The sequence below is a fragment of the Bos taurus genome, chromosome 26 (assembly GCF_002263795.3).
Source record: "Bos taurus isolate L1 Dominette 01449 registration number 42190680 breed Hereford chromosome 26, ARS-UCD2.0, whole genome shotgun sequence".
Lineage (NCBI taxonomy): Eukaryota > Metazoa > Chordata > Mammalia > Artiodactyla > Bovidae > Bos > Bos taurus.
Window position 1 is genome coordinate 36,059,683 of NC_037353.1, and position 22,672 is coordinate 36,082,354.

At 35.9% G+C, this 22,672-nt stretch overlaps 1 protein-coding gene across 5 annotated transcripts in view; it reads left to right on the top strand.

The window, feature by feature from the left end:
- Positions 1–22,672, top strand: part of ATRNL1 (attractin like 1) — an 815,618-nt gene that overhangs the window by 522,256 nt on the left and 270,690 nt on the right. For 4 of the 5 annotated variants that reach the window (XM_024985963.2, XM_059882070.1, XM_059882071.1 and 1 more), the window contains one exon: positions 8,276–8,383. In XM_024985963.2, the coding sequence (XP_024841731.1) occupies positions 8,276–8,383 (108 nt within the window). Of the gene's footprint in view, positions 1–8,275; positions 8,384–9,394; positions 16,699–22,672 lie in introns of those variants that run through there. The other variant, XM_024985965.2, reaches the window with a different exon arrangement.

Consider the following 22,672-nt stretch of genomic DNA (forward strand, 5'->3'; position numbering starts at 1 on the left):
CCCTGATATTTTTTTGCATGCTTACTTGCTCAGTTGTGTCCAACTCTTTGCAACCCCATGGACTGTAGCCCACCGGGTTCCTCTGTCCATGAGATTTCCCAGGCAGGAATACTGGAGTGGGTAGCCATTCCCTTCTGGGGGGATCTTCACAACCCAGGGATTGAATCAGAGTCTCTTGCATTGCAGGTGGATTCTTTACCCTCTGAGCCACCAGGGAAACCAGTGTTCTTTTAGTAGCATGGAAATGCTGGCTACATAGAAACAAAAGACTCACCTCATATATCTGTTCCTAGAAAAGTGTCTGGAACACAGAGCTCAGTAAAACCTATTCACCGAGTGAATGATCACAGCCAAATGTAGTCACCAAGTAAATCAAGAACTTCCTATCAAATTGTTCTAAGACTAGGCATTTATTTATTTATTTATTTAGGTGGAGAGAGGGAAGGGAAGGAATGAAAACTCTGCCTAGAATCTAAATCTAAATTCTTCAAGATTCACCCTTTGGAACACCAAATAAAGAAGAATTTCAGCATCTGCTTCTGTTCCTTAGGAAATTCCTTGACAACACAGTAACAGTTGACTGAGAATTGTTTTCCTTTTAAAAAATATTGATTTGTTTTATTTTTTGGATGTGTCAGGACTTAGTTGTGGTTCATGGGCTCCAGAGAGTACAGGCTCAATTGTTGTGGTGTATGCACTTAGTTGCCCGTGGCATGGGGGATCTTAGTTCCCCAATCAGGGATCGAATCTGCATCCCTTGCACTGGAAGGCAGATTCTTAACCACTGGACCACCACGGAAGTCCCTGAGAATTGTTTTCTTATTGCTACTGCGTGAAGAGATGGACCACGTGATGTAACAGCCATGCTTGTTTTCTCATCAGTGAATTATACAAGACATGTTGCCATGTGTAAGATAAGAGCAAGTATACACAAGTATATCATCTGCATAATCAAAATTTTGCATGGAATATCAACTGTTTACTGTTACTAAGTTACAGATGATTTTCTTTTGAAAAAGTGTTCACAAGATGGACTTCTCCATTAGTGTAGTCAACAGACACACAGTTGATGAAAACCAGCAATTGACAGAGCTGGAACATGTATCAATATTGCATTTAGACTAGAGAGAAATGATGAACCTACTCGTTCTTTGCTAATTTTCCTAAAAATATTAAGAGAATTGTTGGCAAATGCTAGCAGTTTCTGGAGTAGATGTGGGAATTTGGTAGGGATGGTGGGGCTAGTGAGTTTTACTTTCTTTGTTTGCTATACATCACAAACCAGCTTGATCTCTCTAAACAAAGGGTTTGACCAGGGTCTATCCAATGATATGAAGCTTAACTTATTTGATAAGCAACCTTGTAGGGTGCTGGAAATTACAGCTTTTGTATTAAGAAATGTTCCATCCTTTTAATATTAAACCTACTTTCCATGAGGACTTATAGTGATTGACATGTACAGACAGTTGTCGGATGTTCTTTCCATTTTCTTGGCTTCAAACTTCAGTTGGGAAGAATTGTGCCATCTAAGAAGTATGGTTTTGGTTTCGATGATGTTTAATTAATAATGCATAACCATAAATATATGAGGATAAGGAAGATCTGTCATGCTCTCTTTCTTTTGTCATTTCCTAAATTAACCTAAACAAAGCCAGCTCAGACTTAAAATGCCCATACTCACAAAAGTTGAATGTCTTTTTCTGTAATTCCTGTCGGTAGAAAGCTTACTCTTTGTGACCCCATGGACTATAGCGTGCCAGGCTCCTCTGTCCATGGAATTCTCCAGGGAAGAATACTGGAGTGGGTAGCCAGCTCTTCCCTTCTCCAGGGGATCTCCCCACCCAGGGACTGAACCTAGGTCTCCTGCATTGCAGGTGGATTCTTTACCATCTGAACGACCAGGGAAGCCCTTTAAGACCTTATTGCATGCAAATGATGGTGATGCTATCAGCCTCATAGTTTGTGCCTCTCTCTTCTTGATAATATTGAAAACTTTTAGAGTTCCATGAGATATATTTCACATGGAAGTTATGATATCATAAAATGGGTATGAATAAATGATACCTTTAGAGTCAAGATAATTCACTACAGAGTATAGGTCACATTGCACATACAACTGTGTAAACCCCAAAGCTTGGAAACACTGAGCTAAACAAAGGGAAGAAATAAAAGGAAACTTTAGAAACACATGTTTGAACTTCAAACCCATTCTGCACTTAAGAAGTTCTTATTTAGCAAATAGGGATGTGTAGGGAATTTTAAAGTTGTCTTGCTTGCTTTTATAATTTACTCCATTCTGTTTTAAGCGTGAATATATATTGATAGATTTGTTTATTAAAAGAATTTAAGAAAACAGTGGAGTTACATTTTGATTCTAAAAGAGGGCCAATTAGTTTCTAAAGACAGTAGTAAGTTAAATTATTGAATCTACTGAAATTGGAAAAAAAAATTAATAAAAGTGTCATCTTTTAGTGCTAGATTCGTAGATTCATAGATTTTTCTAGTGCTCATCTGTTTACCCGTTATAGGTCTATATAGTCTGTAGGTTAAAAAATCTCTGGACCAGAGGATCTATAGGTCCCTTTTAAGTCTAAACTCTGTGATGACTGTCTTTTATTCATATCAGTGATATGTTCAATGTTATTCAGATGACAACAAAGACATTCATTTGCAGGCATTAATCTTTATCTTGACATTATATTTTGTTTTAAGGGCTTCCCTGTTAACTCAGACAGTAAAGAATCTGCCTGCCATGCAGAAGACCCAGGTTCAAACCCTGGGTCAGGAAGATCCCCTGGAGAAGGGAATGGCAACCCACTCCAGTATTCTTGCCTGGAGAATTCCATGGACAGACCATGGAGTTGCAAAGAGTCAGACACAACTGAGCAACTAACACTTTGAAATTTTATATAAGAGTTTTAGTTTTGAGTTTCAGTTACTTTGAATTATATATATAATTTTAGGAATATTCACACATACACTTTCACACATACATTGACATGAGTATGTTTTATACTGATATAATCTCTTGGCATTTTAGAGAAAATATTGAACTTTGTATTTTGGAAAATTTAGAAAAATTTCCATTTCTACTCTCTTCTTCTCTCTGGTAGTAGGCTTGATGACAGTAAAGGTCGGTTTTGTTTCTGACATATTACTGCTTAAACAACAAACCTGCATACCTGAACAATCTACCTTGAATGTCTGCTGTGACCATTTGACAGTTAAGGACATTTTACTTTAAAATAATGAAGAAAAACTGAGTAAACTTGTAGCTTGCAGATTTAGTTATAAAAATGATAGAATTTTATAGAGCTTTCCTAATTCATTGATGCACTATCCTTCCACTAAAAAAAATGATCTTTTGCTTATTATACTTTGTGTTGTGTCTGTGTTAATAATAGAAATACTTTTTCATGAAATGTTGCTTTACATATAATTCAAGCTCCTTGTTCATTTTAGTATGTAAGCTCAAAAATAATGACTAAAGAATTTTGATTGATCCTTTTATACCTTTCTAAATCTAAATAATTTCTATTAAAATATGAATGCATTGTGATGACTTTATGGCAGTTTTCCTTATAATATTTATAGCATGGTAATAAAGTGAATGAAGACAGATAAGAAGCCTAGTGGTGATTTGTTGGATCCACAGAATTGACCCATTTTAAAAAAATGAATATCCCCTTACTTTTGAGCATAAGGCATACATTGTAGAATATCAGAACAGTGTGATTGTGTTAGTTGCTCAGTCGTGTCCGACTCTTTACAATTCCATGGACTGTAGCCCACCAAGCTCCTCTGTCCGTAGAATTTTCCAGGCAAGGATACTGGAGTGGATTGCAATTCCCTTCTCCAAGGGATCTTCCCAACCAGGAATCAGACCCAGGTCTTCCTGCATTGCAGGCAGATTCTTGACTGACTGAGCCACCGGAAAGCAGAATATCAGAGGACATATACTTTTAAAAGCTTCTTCATAATTCAGTTCAGTCATTCAGTCACGTCTGACTCTTTGTGACCCCATGAACTGCAGCACACCAAGCCTCCCCTGTCCATCACCAACTCCCAGAGTCTACCCAAACTCATGTCCATTGAGTCGGTGATGCCATCCAACCATCTCATCCTCTATCGTTCCCTTCTCCTCCTACCCTCAATCTTTGCCAGCATCAGGGTCTTTTCCAATGATTAAAATCAGTTTAATAAAAACTTGCCTTCAGTCACATTCAGGTGATACAGATTTTTATACTTTAAGTCACTCATTCATTGTCTAGTCATCAAATACTATTGACTACAAACTAAGTGCTGAGCAAAATAAAAAACAGAAATAAATTTTTGCCTTAAAGATTTCAGGAAAGCATGAAGGTTTGAGGAGATAGTGCCACACTAATATCATAAATAACTTGTAGATAAGATGATAACTTCACGCCTGGGATGGAGTGGAAGGGTATTTGGAGGTATGGGGGGAGGCTAGATGGAATCTGAACATAGGAGGCAGGCGATAGGAAGACAACTGGAAGCAAGTTGGTTACTGTTTTGATTTTTTTTTAGTGTGTGTGTTTTTAAAGATTATTATCCTAAATCCATTAGAGTTTTAGCTTTAGGGGTGATTGGAAAAGTCATTAATATGAACTTTGGGGACTAATATGATATTTGTAGTAGTATTAGTGTGTGGAAGCATTTCATATATACATTTGATAGAATCAATGACTGTTCTCAGTTTCCATCTGTAAGCATGGATTTTCATATTGTTTTTAATTTCATGGTTTGTTTTGTAAGAGACTTTGAATAATAAAACAACAATCATACATAACGAACATGATAGTAAGAACATCCATAATTTTAAAATGTCCTTCACCACAGTGGTTACAGCAACATGATTATAATCTATTGCATTATGATCAGTTTGTTCTTTTGGCCTTTTCTTTCTGCTGAATAATTGGCAACTGCAGATTAGTTATAAAATAGATCATCTGTTATATGGTTTCTTATCTATATGCAAAATGTCAAACTTCATTTTATATAAAAATCACAACCAACAAATAATTTTTGAAAGTTCTTACGGAAGTACTCTATATTTCCTCACAATTTTTAGGTTGAGTTTTTATCATTTAGTCACAAATGGCAGGAAGCGGTTCCAAATTAAATTCATTTTTACCACAATCATGACATTTTCCAACTGTCTCGTAAATTTGCAACATTTGTTAAAAGGGAGACTAATAGAGCAAAATGTGTCTCTAGTGCCCAAGAAAATGGGCTTGTGGTAATTAGAGTGCCATCTTTAAAGACAAAGTTACGGCTTGAAATTTTAACATAATAATTGTACCAATGAACTGTTACTGAGTTCTCACAATGTGCCAGATTCTGTGTAGAGCAGTGCAAATGCTTTTAGTATTAGCAAAACTTCTAATAGCATTCCTCTTCCCGTTTAATAGAGAATAAGCCTTAGAAAGGTCTATGTAATTTGATGATGGTGCAGTAGGTAATGGGTGGAGAAACTGGGAATCAAAACAAGTTCTCTAAGGGCTAGTTGTAGGTGTAGACACTATTGATAGCCCAATTTTGCTATGAGAAAATATGAGGCTTATAGAGGTCTAAATAATTCAGAGAGGTATAAATAGTACCTTAAACGGCTACTAAGTGGAAAACCAGGTATTCAAACACAGATTTTTTTTAACTCTAAAGTCTAACTAAATTGCCTGTCAGTATCATCATTAAATTTCCAGGAAATTTGAGTTGTAAGCATAAAATGTGAATTGTTTATGTCTCTTTTGTTCTGACACAGAAGGGGCAAAATTTAAGAAGTAATGCACATAGATGTTAACTGGCAAAAGAAAGGACGATTGTTAAGGACTCAGCCGAGAGCCAGGAATTTAGTAGCATGACAAATCTCACTTTGTTCCATGTTATTATTTTAGGGTCATCCTATCAAAGCAAGAGTGTTTTAGGATAAAACTTTTTACTCCCTCTAAGTTTCCCGGGTCAGAACGATTTCATTAGGTTCCCCAAAGTCAGAAACTTGGTACACTGGCCAAAGTCCTCGAACTAGTCCTCTGTTACGTGACTCCGAGTGAATTAATTTGGCGAATTCCCTGTTTGTAACCTCTGCTGTACACTGTCTTGTGCTCTCATTATTTTTATTTCACCGTATCTTGTTTTACGAACTTCAGTGTTACGGTCCTGGGCAAGAACAGTGTCTTTCCTCTTTGCGAAGAGTACTGTAGTAACATTCAGTTCTTAAAAACTGATGAAAACTCAATGCTCAGAAGACAAACTGGAATCTTTTAAAGTGTCTTTTTGTCCTATTGGTAAACTTTGTAAAATGAATAAAACTATCAATCACTGATTTTTCTTTATTATGAGTGTAGCAGGTGGTCAAAATAATACATTTTTTTCAGAGAAATCTAGTCTTTGTTAAAGATAGTGAATTTAGAATAATCATAGATTTACATTACAATCTGTGGGACTGAGTTCTCATTAATTATATTTTGTAGAGCTTTTACTTTTAGGTGTAGCAAAAAGGCAAGGTGAAGAAACAAATTGTTGTTTTTTCTTAAAGAATCAGTTATAGGAGATGCCATTTATAAGCTAAGGGAAACTGGTAAAAATGAAGAAACTTTAATACAAATGTTAGAAAATTGCCTTAATCCAAACTAGAATTTATAGTTTTCTCAAGGGAATTATTATATTAACTGTAACAGAGGCAGTTTGTGTATTCCTGTGTGTGTATCTGTGTGTGCATTTATGTTTTATCAGATAAAAAGAACATGGTGTCTTCTACACTTAGCATCCACTGGTATTTGGAGTAACATTATGTTTGCATTTTGCATAGACAACAGTATTCAGATCAATTGGCCACTCCTATCGAAAGAGACACAAATAAGATTCTCTTGACCAGCAGCTGTATTTTTAATAGTGCAAGTCTGAGTTTATACTAAAGTGAATAATTTGGGTGATTTAGATCGCATTTGCTTTTTACTCTGAATATGTTTTTAATATGTCTTCATTATGTATCTTCTTCTAAAAATACGTACAATGTAAGACCTTGAACTCTAGCTAGGTAATAGTTGCATTATTTCTGTCCCATATTCGCAAGCGGATGTTCTCTCTTCAATAAGAAAAGCAAGCCCTTAGATTATGTTTGAGATGCTCATTACATGAACACTGTCACTGCGGTGTCACAAGTGTTAAAATAAAAATGTTAAAAATAAAGAGCCATCAGGTGTTGGCTTTTGTTCCTTCACCATGAGAAAGGGAACTTTATGAATGATGCATCACAGTGCTCCGTACATTTACATTCAAAGACCAGTTGTTAATGTTTTAAGTTACTGCCAGTGAATCTTTAGAAATCACTGTGAATAATGAAGCCATTCATTGTGTTCAAGGATTTTGTCTTCAGCGATAGGATTTTCTTCTCATTTGAAAGAGTGTTTAATTGCATTGCTCATCTACTTTTAATATTTAATAATAATTTTATTAGCTGTGTCGAATGAGGAGGGCAAGATTCGCAATATCTAGTACTGGTCATCAATTTTTTCTTATCATGACTTAATGAATATTATAATTACAAGGGGAGGCAGAAATATAAATTAGCTGGGTACTTGGTTGGGACTTGCTGGTTTATTGGTTTTTGTTTGGGCAAAGCCGAGAAGAGACGCAAAGAGAAGAAACAAATATCTGAAGAGTGTTTTAGAAGCCCTGGCACACGTTTTTGCAACCTACTACTCATTTAAATAATAAACACCATGGCTTTGAATAAAGTTAAAAACACTGACAATAAAAATCCCTGCTGGTGCTATAGCAATTGACAAGGGGGATCTTGATGACTTACAAGACTGGGGTCTTGGCGGGTGTATGTTCCTTTAATCTCTATTAATGCATTTTGACAACTTTTCATTCTCTTTTCTCAATCATTTGTACTGCTGTTTGCTTTCAGCTAAGACACAGGCATGAGTTATTTTGAGTGGAAAGACTTGGCACACCTGTCATCATAATAGCAGTTTTTCCTTAAGTAGTACCTCTCACCTGAAGTTTTCAAAGTGCTTTTCACTCGGCCTATGAGGTGGCGGTCAGGAGGCACCATACATTTCAAGCCTATAAGGAAATATAACCCAGGCCATGAGGAGAAAATAATTTTCATTTTTATTGATCTAGATATGAATATGTGTATTACCTCTAAATTTTAGATGCCATTTTTTTTCCAAACAGGACTAGATATTGTTGAATTTAACGTGTCCTAAAACCTGTCTTAAAACGAGTGCTTTTTAACCCCCTCCAGCAACTGCTCCGAGAACGACAGCAGATGGCCAGCCGTCCCTTTGCGTCTGTTGATGTAGCCCTGGAAGTGGGAGCTGAACACACAGACTTTCTGCGAGGGTCATTAGAGGTAGGAACAGTGGTGGTGAGAGGGGACTGCTGTGATTTGCATATTTATATTACTTCTCTAATCTGCATCTGCTTGTGAAGCCAAACAGAGTCTGATTATCTAGAGTTGACAAGATTCAGCTACATATGTTATGCCATTTTCAAGGCACATAGTTTTAATAGTATGACATGAGCTGTAACAAAAGCCACTGGAGAGTCTATTAGTCTAGGCAAGAATGACAGACTGCTCACCTGGCACCCTTTCCCTGTCAGATAGGAACTGAAGGAATTTAAGATACAGGTACGATGAAAGAAACAACGCATCTGTATTTAGTCCTAGGAGTGCCCAACACCCCTCAGTTAACAGGTCACATCTATCTTTATTAACAAAGTTGACTATAAAAGGTGGGTGGAGATGAGTTGCATTTTAATTACATAGTTTCACTTTTTGAATGTTGAAGGTTGTAGAATATAGTGACTATTTTTATTTTATGGCTGTATTAGTACAGTATCATATTGCAAATGGGGAGATGGAGTATGGTGAAAGAGAAATGATTATGTGCGAGTAAATGTGGTTTTCAGATCTTGAAATAGTGCATGACATGGTTTCTGAAAATAATGGGGGTTCCCAAAGAGCAAAAATCCACAGATTGTGATTCACAACTCATGACAGCATTTTGAGGCATAGCAATTTTATTCTATGCTTATTTTCCAAATTTTTTGTTTTATACATGTTAAGATGTTTAAACAGAAAGATTTAAAAATACCTTACAGTTGAAATATTTTATTCACCTTTTAAAAAGTGCCCTTATGTGACTGACTTCATGTTGCTATATTTAGACTTTGCTTTTCTTTGAGGAAAGCAAGGGATATAAAAATAAACTCCTCCAAATACCTAGGCACAAATATAATTGATCTTGTCCATAAAATTTTTGGTTATTCTGAAAAAACTAAAACTAAATCAGACATGATGCACAAAGGACAGTTTTGGGAGACATTTCTCTAAGTAATTTTTTTTTTTTTTTTTTTTTAGCTTTTGTGTCCTTGATTTTTTACTACTCTAGATCACAGGCTGTCACCGAAGCTTAGAACATTAGATAATGTGTGGGTATATCTTCTATTGCTTAGGGAGAAGTGCTCTAATTTCTAACTTCGCAGTAAGTGCTCTAATTTCATTCTGACCCTTAATTTCAAATACCTTTAGTACAAAACTTTTAACAAATTGAAAACTCTATCTGAATCTAACTTCCTTTTTCTCCTCATCTATTTAAAGCATTCTTGAATGCTGTTAAAACTCAACTCATAAGAGAAAAACAAATGTAAATGATGCATACGTAAGTTGAGATAAAACACTCATAAACTTAAGGAACAAATGTAATAAATATACATAATAAATAGTTTATTTTGTAGAGTTTAAAAACTTCTGCCTCTGCTTTCCTTTTGCTCACGTTTACTTGGTAGTCCTTTATTCGCGTGTTTCCGACTTCTCTGTGTCCTTTTGTCATTACTAGTTAGATGAATAACTGGTGTGTATCCCTTGTTTTCTAAAACTTAAATTCAGAACGTCACAGAAGAATAAAACCTACCTACCTACTCCCATTTAGAAAGTTTTCTGGAGATCTGGTTCTACTTACCAATGTGTAGTTTTGTTGGCTTTTTGTAAACAGCTTTATTAAAATGTAGTTCATATGCCATACAATTTACCTATTTAAACTGTGAAATTTAGGGGTTTTAGTATATCCAGACTTGTGTAACCATCACCAAAAATCAATTTTGGAACGTTTTCATCTTCCGCTAAAGAAACTCCCTTCTCACCCCCTCTTTTTCCTCAAGCCTCGTTCTCAACCATAGACAAGCCCTAATCTACTTTTTGTCCTTATATGAGTTTCCTATAGTATATTTTCATTCCATTTCATATAAATGGGGTCATGCAATATGTGGTCTTTCGTGACTAGCTTCTTTTACTTAGCCTTAGTGTCTTTAAGTTTCATCCCACATTGTGGATGAGTATTTAATTTCTTTCTATTGCCAAGTAATATTTGATATTATTGATACAAGAGGGATGTCTCAGGTGACTCAATGATGAAGAATATGCCTGCCAATGAAGAGACATGGGTTCAATCCATGGCTCAGGAAAATGCCCTGGAGTGGGAAATGGCAACCCACTCCAGTATTCTTGCCTGGAAAATTCCAGGGACAGATGATCCTGGCTTCACAAAGAGCTGGACACGACTAAGCGACTGAGCATGCACACACCCATTATTGATATAGCACAGTTTGTTTTTGCACTTGTGAGTTGATGAACATCTAGGCTATTTCCACTTTTTGAATATTTTGAAAAATGCTACTGTGAATATTTGTCTAGAAATTTTGTTTCCTTGCATTGGAATATATAAATAAGAATTGAATTTCTGGGTAATTTGGTAATTTTTTATTACTTATTGAAAAGACTTTCTATCTACACTGAATAATCTTGGGACTCTTGTTTCAAATCCATTGACCATAAGTGTGAGAATTTGTTTTTATAATCTCAATACCATTCCATTAATCTATAGACATTTATAGTTTTAAATCTACAATATGACAGTACAATGCTATTTTGATTACTATAGTTTTGTAGTAAGTTTTAGAATTAGAAAATATGAGTCCTCCAGCTTTATTTGTTTTGAATGTTGGCTTTTCTGGGTCGTTTGAATTTTGACAGGAATTCTAGGATCAGTTTGTCAATTTCTGCAAAGAAACTCACAAGTACTTTAATAGGGATTGTATAAAATCTGTAAATCAATTTGGGAGAATTTACAGTATCTTAACAAGTTATGACCAACCTAGATAGCATATTCAAAAGCAGAGACATTACTTTGCCAATAAAGGTCCGTCTAGTCAAGGCTATGGTTTTTCCAGTGGTCATGTATGGATGTGAGAGTTGGACTGTGAAGAAAGCTGAGCACCAAAGAATTGATGCTTTGGAACTGTGGTGTTGGAGAAGACTCTTGAGAGTCCCTTGGGCTGCAAGGAGATCCAACCAGTCCATTCCGAAGGAGATCAGCCCTGGGATTTCTTTGGAAGGACTGATGTTGAAGCTGAAATTTCAATACTTTGGCCACCTCTTGCGAAGAGTTGACTCATTGGAAAAGACTCTGATGCTGGGAGGGATTGGGGCAGGAGGTAAAGGGGACGACAGAGGATGAGATGGCTGGATGGCATCACCGACTCGATGGACATGAGTTTGAGTGAACTCCAGGAGTTGGTGATGGACAAGGAGGCCTGGCATGCTGCAATTCATGGGGTCACAAAGAGTTGGACACGACTGAGCGACTGAACTGAACTGAACTGAACAATATCTTAACATGCACATTATTAAGGTGGTAGCTTTGTTAATTGAGTACCTTTATCCATGCTCCAAATAAACTTAGGATTCTAAATTCAATATCAGATTTTCTTCATCTTGATAAACAAATATGATTTCTGATATTTAAAATTCCCTATATCCATATATTTCTGATCTCAAGTAAATTGACAACTTAATTTTTTTTTAATTTCAAGTTGAAAATATTGTCCTTCAGTAATTTTTAGAGCTTAAATTGTTTTCTTATATGAATTTAATATCAGAAATAAATAATGGCTGCTAACAGCTAATTTATTTAATATTCTTTGGAAAATAATAGAGGTAGAAGCATAAGGTTTAAAATCATGTTTTGTTTTTTCCTTTGCATTTTGTAATTACTACTAACTGGAAGTTATCTCTCTGCTATATATACACATACATGTGTGTACATATACATTTGTATGTTGCATGTGAGATTTACTTTCCATTGTCACAGTACTCTAGATCCACTCCAAATCTCTCTTTTTATATACATAACCTAGTATGATGTGGCACTGATTTGCTTACACAGCAAATATGAAGCCTAGGCCTGTTCTGAAATAACATTAAGGACTTTATTTAAACCTAGAAAATAAAAGTAATTTTAAAATTCCTTTGCTGGGTTTTTCTTAAAATTCAGAGTTTAAGTTCAACCCAAAGCCATAGGTTAGCTGGCTATTACTATTCTGTAAATATTCATTGAGTCTTCATAATGTGGTAATTTAAGGAATGGATTTCTTTCAAATTAAATTGGACTCTCATGTGCCACTCTGAGTTCCACATCTATATTGTCAGGGGGAGAATATAGGTGTAATATAGAATTATTTATACTTGATGCATCTGTAGTAATGGTTCTGTACACCAAAATGTTCTATTCTATGAAGTAGACATGTTCCTAAAAGTTTGTATGAGTTGATTATGTTTTTTTAATGGATGAAGAGTATTCAGTCTTCATAGGAACTATGTGTAGTAAACCCTAGGTGTAAAAGCTCTTTGTGAGTAAAAAACAGATTTTGGTGTGAATAATCACCCCCTAAATTATCTGTAAGCAAGTTTGAATCATTATATTTTTCTAAATTATAGTGAAAAATTAAGAACTTATTAAAATTTAATAAATACACTTAGAATATAAATTTATAAACTCAACTTGTCAGTTGGTTTTAAATTTATTGTAAGAAAAAATAGGGTTATTTTTGTGATGACCTTGTGACCCATATAGTGTGTATTTATCAATTTTCTTCCACTAAGGAATAACATGATAATTTATAGTAACTGCTTAACAAATGTTTTTGGCATGCTGCGTATACATCAAGGGCTCTTCTTAGCACTTTAGAAGCATCAGGGAACACAACAAAGAACCCTGTCCTCGTGGAGTTCATATTCTAACAGGGAAAATAGGTTATTTAATATGTTGCTCCTGCTGCTGCTGCTAAGTTGCTTCGGTCGTGTCCGACTCTGTGCGACCCCTAGACGGTAGCCCACCAGGCTCCCCCGTCCCTGGGACTCTCCAGGCAAGAACACTGGAGTGGGTTGCCATTTCCTTCTCCAATACATGAAAGTGAAAAGTGAAAGTGAAGTCGCTCAGTCGTGTCCAACTCCTAGCAACCCCATGGACTGCAGCCCACCAGGCTCCTCCATCCATGGGATTTTCCAGGCAAGAGTACTGGAGTGGGGTGCCATCGCCTTCTCCGTATTTAATATGTTAGGACGTGGTAACTGCAATGGAACAGGAAAAAAATAAAACAGGATAAGGCTTGGAGAGTGCTTTGTGGAGGTGAGGGAGAGCGTGCGTATTGAATCAGGTGGTGGTCAGGGTGACCTCATCGAGAAGGTGAGAGTTGAACAAGGCTTGAAGGAGGTAAAGGAATTAACCAGGTGGCAGATTCTCAAGGGAAAGTGTTCCCAGCAAAGAGAATGGCTAGAGCAGAGGTGCTAAGGTGGGCATGGCGGGCAAGTTCATGAAATAGCAGGCTTTGGGCAGGGGCAGGTACAGGATGAGGCAGAAGATATAGGGACTTGTAGACCTTTTGTAAAAACTTTGACATTCAATCCTAAGCGAAGAGGAGAGAGTCAGTTGCTGGACTGACTGACATAATCTGTTTCTAAAAGATCATTCTGCTTTTTGGGGTTGACAATAGTTTGACGTGGAATATCATTAGATGGTTCCCTGACAAGCAGACATCAAGACAAGGAATTGGTTCATTTGAAGAATATGCTGGTAGGGAAATGGAGCCATGAGAAAGGGAATGGAGACCAGCTAATACCACATGGTAAACTACGGCTTGATTTCCGTGGAGACACTCTGAGAGTCAGGGTAAAATGCATGGCACACTACGGACATCAGGGCAACAGAGCTGAGTGTTTATTCCTCAAGTCCCTCCAATCACTGACTGAGGGCCACTTCCCAGGAAGTCAGAGAAAGCCCCCAGGCAAAGAAATGAAGGCTTTGGCCTTGGAAATTAGCAGAAAACTGACATGGTAACTGAGAGGTTGGAAATCAACCCAAAGTTTCTGCTATGAGGGGCAAGTATAGAGGGAGAGAAGCTTGTTACAAAGCTCCTGTGGGAATCCATGCAGGAGGTAATGGTGGCGAGACCAGGATTTTAGCAGGGAAGTGTCTGATTCTGGACTTTGTTTTTAAGTCATGATGTGTTCTCATTTTGAAAGTCTTTCTAGAGACTTTGTGTTTGTAAGATCCAAACAGAAAAGAAGACACGATTTTCTCTCCTTAACTGGCACTGTAATGGATCTAGAGCTTCTGATGCTGTTGTATTTAATCACTAAGAGAAATAGTCAGTCTCTCAGTGACTGTGGCAACAACAAAATTCGTGCCTTTCCTCTATAATGACAGAAACCATGAGAAACTGAGGTAAAAGACCCAAGAGGCCATTGAGTGACTTAGGTTGGCTGGGCTTCCTAGATCTGGTGTCACATGAAAAGTATACAGTTTGATCACAAACAAGTTAATTGATAGCCCTTTAGTTTGATGTTAAAAATGTACTTTCCTTGTTCATGGTGTTTTGTGGAGAGAATAGTTGTAGGAAGGAAGGAGGGAAGGAGTTGGCAGTTTTATAAACTTGGATGCATCCTCCAATGTCACTGATAGGTTTTGCTGGGATATTGTTCTTTGTTTCTATTTTTATTTCAAATTATTTTAGCCAATTATTTTTTGCTTCTAATACTGAAGCAAAATAATATTTCTACCTCTAATACTGAAAAACTAGAAAACATTTTAATGGCCAAAAGTAAAGCATTTGTTAGTTAATTTATTATATTTTACAAAATGTTATATAAATTGTGATCTAATTTTTGATAAACATTGAAAAAAGTCTGGTATAATAAATTCTTAATAATAAATGTTGTATAGGTGGGTGGCATATATGGGTTATTCTTGTTGCAAGTCTGTGTTGTCCTTTCTATTATGGTATGCATGGCTCTTTTTAACAAGGAAAAAATAAAAGCAACAACAAAGCAAAAATATAAAATATTAAGTTTTTCCCTTAAGTTTTAGACCCTTGTACTGACTGCATATTGGAGCTTGAAATTTGCCAGTTATTCAAAATAAACATTTTCAACCATCATTTCTGTGTTAGGGAACAGAAACTCATAAACGTATTATACATATTCTGGACTGCCCTGTTAACATCTTTACCCATCATGATTAATTTATCCACATTTCAAATTTTGAAAATGTAGGTGACCATTGGGTTTTATTCTACAAGCTTAGTACTTAGGTGTTCACCAAGCATTACACTCAAGAGTGCTTTCCAAACAATACAGGTAAAGATTATATGTCAAGGTAAGGAACTTAAACCTGAGCTTCCTAGGTCATGAGAACAAGTGAAATGTTTAAATTGAGTTTAAGATACTGTTTTTCAAAACTTATTTACATACACTGTCTCAATCTCATTTGAGCCTTATGTCAATCTTACAAAATACAAAGCAGATTTTGTTTGTTCTGTTTACTATTGAGGAAACTGAGGCTCTGTAAACTTAAGATCTTTGGTCAAGATCACAGTTTAGTCACCAGTAGAGAATGGGGTGGCAAAAAGCCAGATACAACTTAGCAACTAAACAACAAGAGAGTAAGCATAGAGTTTGAATCTGAGATTGGCCCTGGAGTTTCTCTTTCACAGCATTCTCAAATATGCTGATTTTAGTTCATGTTGAGAATACATTTTAGGCCCCAACGTATCTCTGGAGTACTTTCTGTTGTAAAGCTGTTTATGAGCATAGAGTTACCTAATATTTATGTAGTATTCTTTGATTCCTGGTGCTCATGAGTAATGGAGACAGTTCAACCTATTACACTACACAAGAAAAAAGGTGACAGGCACATTGTTTAAATCAAGGCCAGACACAGTGAGCGTCTCTCATGTTAAGAGCATTGCTGGCTTTGCTCCCAGAGTAGCATGAGCCCAGTTCTCTGCTGATGGACACAGCCGGTAGCCTCTCTAGTGTTTCATTCCTGGACTGGCATCTTCATGGACAGTAATTCCAGTGGCTGGCCTGAGCATTTCCTGGGTCTCTGATTTTTTTCAGATTGTTATGGCTGTCTTGCAGTACTTCATATTTTAATTATTTTATTAAAACTTATTCTTAGTGTTCTGATCATAAAAATAATAAATCCTCATTGTAGAAAAATACAGAAATAATCAAAATTAAAATATTTCACCCATAAGTATCCACAGCTGAAACTTTTATATCCTTCCAACATTTTCCTTTTGCATATATGTATGTTTACAAAATTCAAAGTATATTCTATATGTGATTTTGCATCCTGTTTTTCTCATTATAATAAGAAAAATTTCTTTTTTTTTAAATTTTTTAAAAAAGATTATAAAATTGAATTTATTGAGTTTCACACAAGATGCACTTATAAAATTAGTACTGAATGCCATTTTAACAGAGGAAATGAACATCAGTCCAAACTCCCAATATATTCTGTAAAAAAAAAAAAAAACTTCCCCAAATGACAGCATAGTTACAGAGTCAATCAGCAGATGAATGGATAAGAAAGCTGTGGTACATATACACAATGGAGTATTACTCAGCCATTAAAAAGAATACATTTGAATCAGTTCTAATGAGGTGGATGAAACTGGAGCCTATTATACAGAGTGAAGTAAGCCAGAAAGAAAAACACCAATACAGTATACTGACGCATATGTATGGAATTTAGAAAGATGGTAACAATAACCCTGTATATGAGACAGCAAAAGAGACACTGATGTATAGAACAGTCTTTTGGACTCTGTGGGAGAGGGAGAGGGTGGGATGATTTGGGAGAATGGCATTGAAAAAAAAAAGAAAAGAAAAATTTGTACTTCTGAGTTTTATTTTAAAATGTCCTGTCAGTTGTCTGTAGTATAACATAATTTATTTGACTGTTTATTTTGAAATAGCTTGATTCTAATTTCACAGTATTACAAATAGGGCTATAATTAATGTTTGTACATAACTCTTGATCCTAATCTGCAAAAAGATGAACTACTAGGTCAAAAATTGTGACCTTTTATGCATCTTGATATATTGCTTACTTACTTTCCAGAAAGGTCCTTTTTCAAACTACCTTTAACAAGGAGTGAGAATTCCTGTTTTCCTACATCTTTGTCAAAAATGATTTTAAAAGCAATTTTAAAACAATTTTGGTAATTTTGTATAAGAAATGTTATATTCTCCACCAGACTTATTAGTATTAAAAGTAAAATCAAATATGTTCATAGTTTTAACCATTTGTATTTCTCCTAGCTCATTTTATTAACTGTTATTCCCATGTCCTCTTCTGTTTGATATCATCTACTGATGGTAATTGGATTACATAAGAAATTTTTTACTAGTTACAGAAAATTTGAAAATGTTTCTTAACTAATTCAGTATCTTTCTTCATCCTTCTATTGGAACTTTTTTGCTTAAGTTGCTTATTAAATGTTTGTAATTTTCTGTTACAAACAGTTCCCTTCTGGATATTGCTATTAAAATGTTATATTTTCTCTATTTTTTTTCCTACTAATCAAACTGGTTTAGTAATATTTTCAGGTATTACTCTTGCTTTTTTTTAATCCTAAATTTTTAAATGATCTTTGCTTCTTTGATGGCCTTCTCTTGAATTGAAAAATTTTTTAAATCATTATTTCCTTTTCTCCTCACCTAATACACAGATTACACACTCTTTCTCCTCTTTTGGCCAATACTCTTAAAATTTTAGCAGATATAGTTTCAGTCTGAATATAATGAGGTCTTCCCTAATATAAATAGAAGGTTTTCAAACAATTTAAACCTTGTTTTCCTCTTATGTATCATAATTATCTTATTTATAGTTTTGTGAGTTTTAAACATTGTTATTATTTTTGCTGTTTTACATGATCAATATTTGTTTAAATTTTCCTATATAGTCACTATTTTTTTTGCTCACTGTTCTTTGCATTCAGAGCTTCCTTCTGAAGTGTTTCCATCTGCCTATTATTTTTCTTTAAAATTCCTTTAGCACATGTCTTCTGATGATAAACTCTTAGCTTGTTGCCCATTGCCCTCCTCTTTAGTTTCACGTAAGGCTTTGGAGCATCACCATTGCTTACAATCTAAAAAATGTTTTGGAAATACACGTTATCAACCATCTAGTTACTTTGCAGTAGGAGTGCCTTACTCAAACACTTTGCTTACGTGAAAATTTTTCTGGCTTTTGGCTTCCATTGTTGCAACTGAGAATTCTTCTGATGGTATAGTTGTCATCCTTTTAGAGCTAATCTAGCTTCTCTTACCAATGGTTTTTAAAATCCCTTTGTCGTTGGTGTTCTGCAGTGTTATGGTGATTTTCCTAAGCATACATTTATTTGTATTTATTCTCTTTGGCTTATTTTGTGCTTTCTAGATCTAAGGATTCAGACCTTTTAGAATTTCTTTCTGTTTACTTCTAAAATTTCTCAGTTATCCCTTTGAGTTTTTCTCTCCTTCATTGTCTCTGTTCTCCTAAGATACTGATTAGTTGGATATCAGATTAACTCATTCTACCTTCAGAATCTCTTAATCTCTCAGGTTAGTGCTTTCTATCTCCTCTCTCTCTGTTTCTTCTGGCTTGTTTCTTCAGAGCCTTGTTATAGCTCACTAATTCTTGTTCAGTAGTATATAAACTGCTCTCTACCCTAGCCACTGGATATCTTTAAACAGATTTTTTTTTCATTTTTAAAAGTTCTATTTGGTTTTTCTTCAAATCCACTTAGCACTTTTCAAAAGTCTTCTTGCCTGCTAGTTTTTATTGCCTCACATTTCATTCCAAACATAATTATTTTTATTTTATAATATAAAATAAAAATATTTAAATATCTGAAATCATTTTATTAAATAGATCATTATTAAATAGATATTTTAAAAGATCATTTTAATATCTGAAATCTTTGGAAATCTAAATCTATCAGTTTCTTTCTATGGGCTCTCATTTACTGTGGCTTATTTCCTTGTGAGTTTGATGATCCTTGTAAACTCTTATTTGTTGATCTTAATCTGTGGTTTCCTGAAGGCCTAAATAAAGAATGCGTTCCTCCAGCCATTTCTTCCAGGATCCCTGGCATGGCACAGGGATCTCAAACTCAGCTTTCTTATCTTGTAAATTACTTATATCAGCTTTTATCCTCAGGGAACCTCTGCTTTTATGTTTGCTTGCCACTCCCTGCTCCCCTTTCCAGTTTTAGCTGTTTGTCTTGGAGCACTCCCTAACTGCAATGCTTATAATTTGGTTATTTTGTAGTGAGAGGACCCTGCTTAAATATTATGAATAGCTTTGTCTTCAGCAGGAGCTCAGTTTCCCTGGATGCAGGTTCTCTTTGGATTGCTATTCTCTTGGCATTAGCTTAATTATATTCATTTTCACTACTGAGATTCCAGTATTGACTACCTCTGAGGGGATAGCAGGCAATAGGGTAGGGAGGGTTCTCCCTACTTGTAAATGGATTCGTGGTGTAGAAACAGTCAAGCCACCAACTTCCTACTGATCTTTTTAAACCCTCTAATGCTCAAGAACAAGAAAGACTCAGAACACATATTAAGCTTTTTTTTTAGCCTCTTGGGGACCAGAGGGCCCTAGGAAGCTCTGTCAGGGATTATATTGACCTTCTTGGTGTTTACAGAGCTCTCTAGACCAAGTCTCTGTAATATCCCTGCCCTGGGTCTTGATGCTGATTTCTATTCACTTTCCCAGTTCAAAGAGGGTAGCATTCTGCAGGAGTCCCCTCAATTAGAACTGTCACAGGACCCAAGCCCTATTTGCACATAAATACTCACAGGCTACAGGGGCTGTTTGCCTCAAAGAAGGAGATGATTTTCCATTAGTAGTAGAGACAGGGAAACTGCTAAGGTCACATCTTCTCACAGTCTTCATAACAAATGCTTTAGAAGACAAATGACTTTCTTATTTTAAGAAAATTATTTAGAAAAAATAGATTTTTATATGTACATCTTTGGTCTTGAAGTAAGAAAGTAACTGGTAGTAATTAATGCTTTTGTACTTTTGTGTACTTTTTTTTTTTTTCCTACTATTGCCCATGTCCATTTAGGTATTCCTCAGTTACAGCTCTCATTTTTCAAAATAAAGATCTTTGAATATATACTCAGGTAGAGCAAAGTATACTAAATATTTTGTTAACTTGATATCCCATGGGCATCAGTCGCCAACAGTATGGAAAAAGGATTAATATAAAACAGTACAACAGTGTTACAAACAGTACTTGAAGTAACAGGTTTCCCTAGTTGCATTTAGAATTTTCATTGTCTTTCTTTTAAAATTGTCAGACTTCTCCAGTAGCAGAAAATGTTTTCCAAAAAGATTTTAGAATTTATGAGATTTGGAATTACAACAATTATAATGGATTTCATGATTGAACGAAGCATGAGTTAAGAATTAAAGATGAATGAGTCTTCAGAATTAACATGATAAGGATAGAACCCATTAACATGGGATGAATATAATACAATACTTAAATTACTGAAATCTTCTTGCCCCTGCTGCTGCTGCTCCTGCTAAGTCACTTCAGTCGTGTCCGACTCTGTGCAACCCCAGAGACGGCAGCCCACCAGGCTTCCCCGTCCCTGGGATTCTCCAGGCAAGAACACTGGAGTGGGTTGCCATTTCCTTCTCCAGTGCATGAAAGTGAAAAGTGAAAGTGAAGTCACTCAGTCGTGTCCGACTCTAGCGACCCCATGGACTGCAGCCCACCAGGCTCCTCCATCCATGGGATTTTCCAGGCAAAAGTACTGGAGTGGGATGCCATTGCCTTCTCCCTTCTTGCCCCTAAATTAATATAATCAGAAGTCATAGTATGTTTAGGTGCAAGAAGTCATCTGTTTATATTTTTAATGCATAGCTTTATAAATGCTCTAGATTAACGATTAACTGTACTTGAAAGTAAAATACTGCTAGCATCATTCAGAATTCACTGAGTTCAAAGCCAAGGATATATATTTATATTTTTATGCACTTTGAAAATTAAAATTTTATAAATGGAAATTTTCATTTTGCTATTAAAACATTGAGATTATCTTGCCTTAAATCACTGAAAATGAATGTAAACTATGATGGAGAAGAATATAAAGATGAGAATAAACAACAACAAAAAGATAAGCCAGTTTCACCTCATGGTGTTTGATATGATAAACAGAAACATTTACAAATACAAAAGGCTTATAACCCTGACTGCCTATATCCATATTGGCTGTCATTCAGCAGAATAATACATTACTTAAGGATACTGTCATATCATGGTTGCAGTTTTGCAAATAAGAAGTGGCTATGTAAAGTAGGCTACAGTATCATTTATTGGGAAGTCATAAATACAGTTTAGCAATTCTTGAGGGCAGTGTCCCAGCTCTGACAAAAAAGATTGAATTTCCAACATCCTTATCTTTCACCTACTCTCAGATAAAACAGACAGTATATTGGACCCATACAAAAAAAATTATGGGCAGATTAAATTTGCTACAACCAAGAACACACAGTATTCATGGTTATCTTTGAATAATGTCAAACGTTTCCAACACTCATTCCTTGTATGTATGTTAAAATAATGATATATAATATATTAACATAAAACCAATATTAATGTCAATTAATACAGATTACTGAGTAACTAACATAAAGTTCAGATCAGATCAGTCGCTCAGTCGTGTCCGACTCTTTGCGACCCCATGAATCGCAGCACGCCAGGCCTCCCTGTCCATCACCAACTCCTGGAGTTCACTCAAACTCATGTCCATCGAGTCAGTGATGCCATTCAGCCATCTCATCCTCTGTCGTCCCCTTCTCCTCCTGCCCCCAATCCTCCCAGCATCAGAGTCTTTTCCAATGAGTCAACTCTTCGCATGAGGTGGCCAAAGTACTGGAGTTTCAGCTTCAGCATCATCCTTCCAAAGAAATCCCAGGGCTGATCTCCTTCAGAATGGACTGGATGGATCTCCTTGCATTCCAAGGGACTCTCAAGAGTCTTCTCCAACACCACAATTCAAAAGCATCAATTCTTCGGTGCTCAGCCTTCTTCACAGTCCAACTCTCACATCCATACATGACCACTGGAAAAACCATAGCCTTGACTAGACGAACCTTTGTTGGCAAAGTAATGTCTCTGCTTTTGAATATGCTATCTAGGTTGGTCATAACTTTCCTTCCAAGGAGTAAGCGTCTTTTAATTTCATGGCTGCAGTCACCATCTGTAGTGATTTTGGAGCCCAGAAAAATAAAGTCTGACACTGTTTCCACTGTTTCCCCATCTATTTCCCATGAAGTGGTGGGACCAGATGCCATGATCTTCGTTTTCTGAATGTTGAGCTTTAAGCCAACTTTTTTACTCTCCACTCTCACTTTCATCAAGAGGCTTTTGAGTTCCTCTTCACTTTCTGCCATAAGGGTGGTGCCATCTGCTTATCTGAGGTTATTGATATTTCTCCCGGCAATCTTGATTC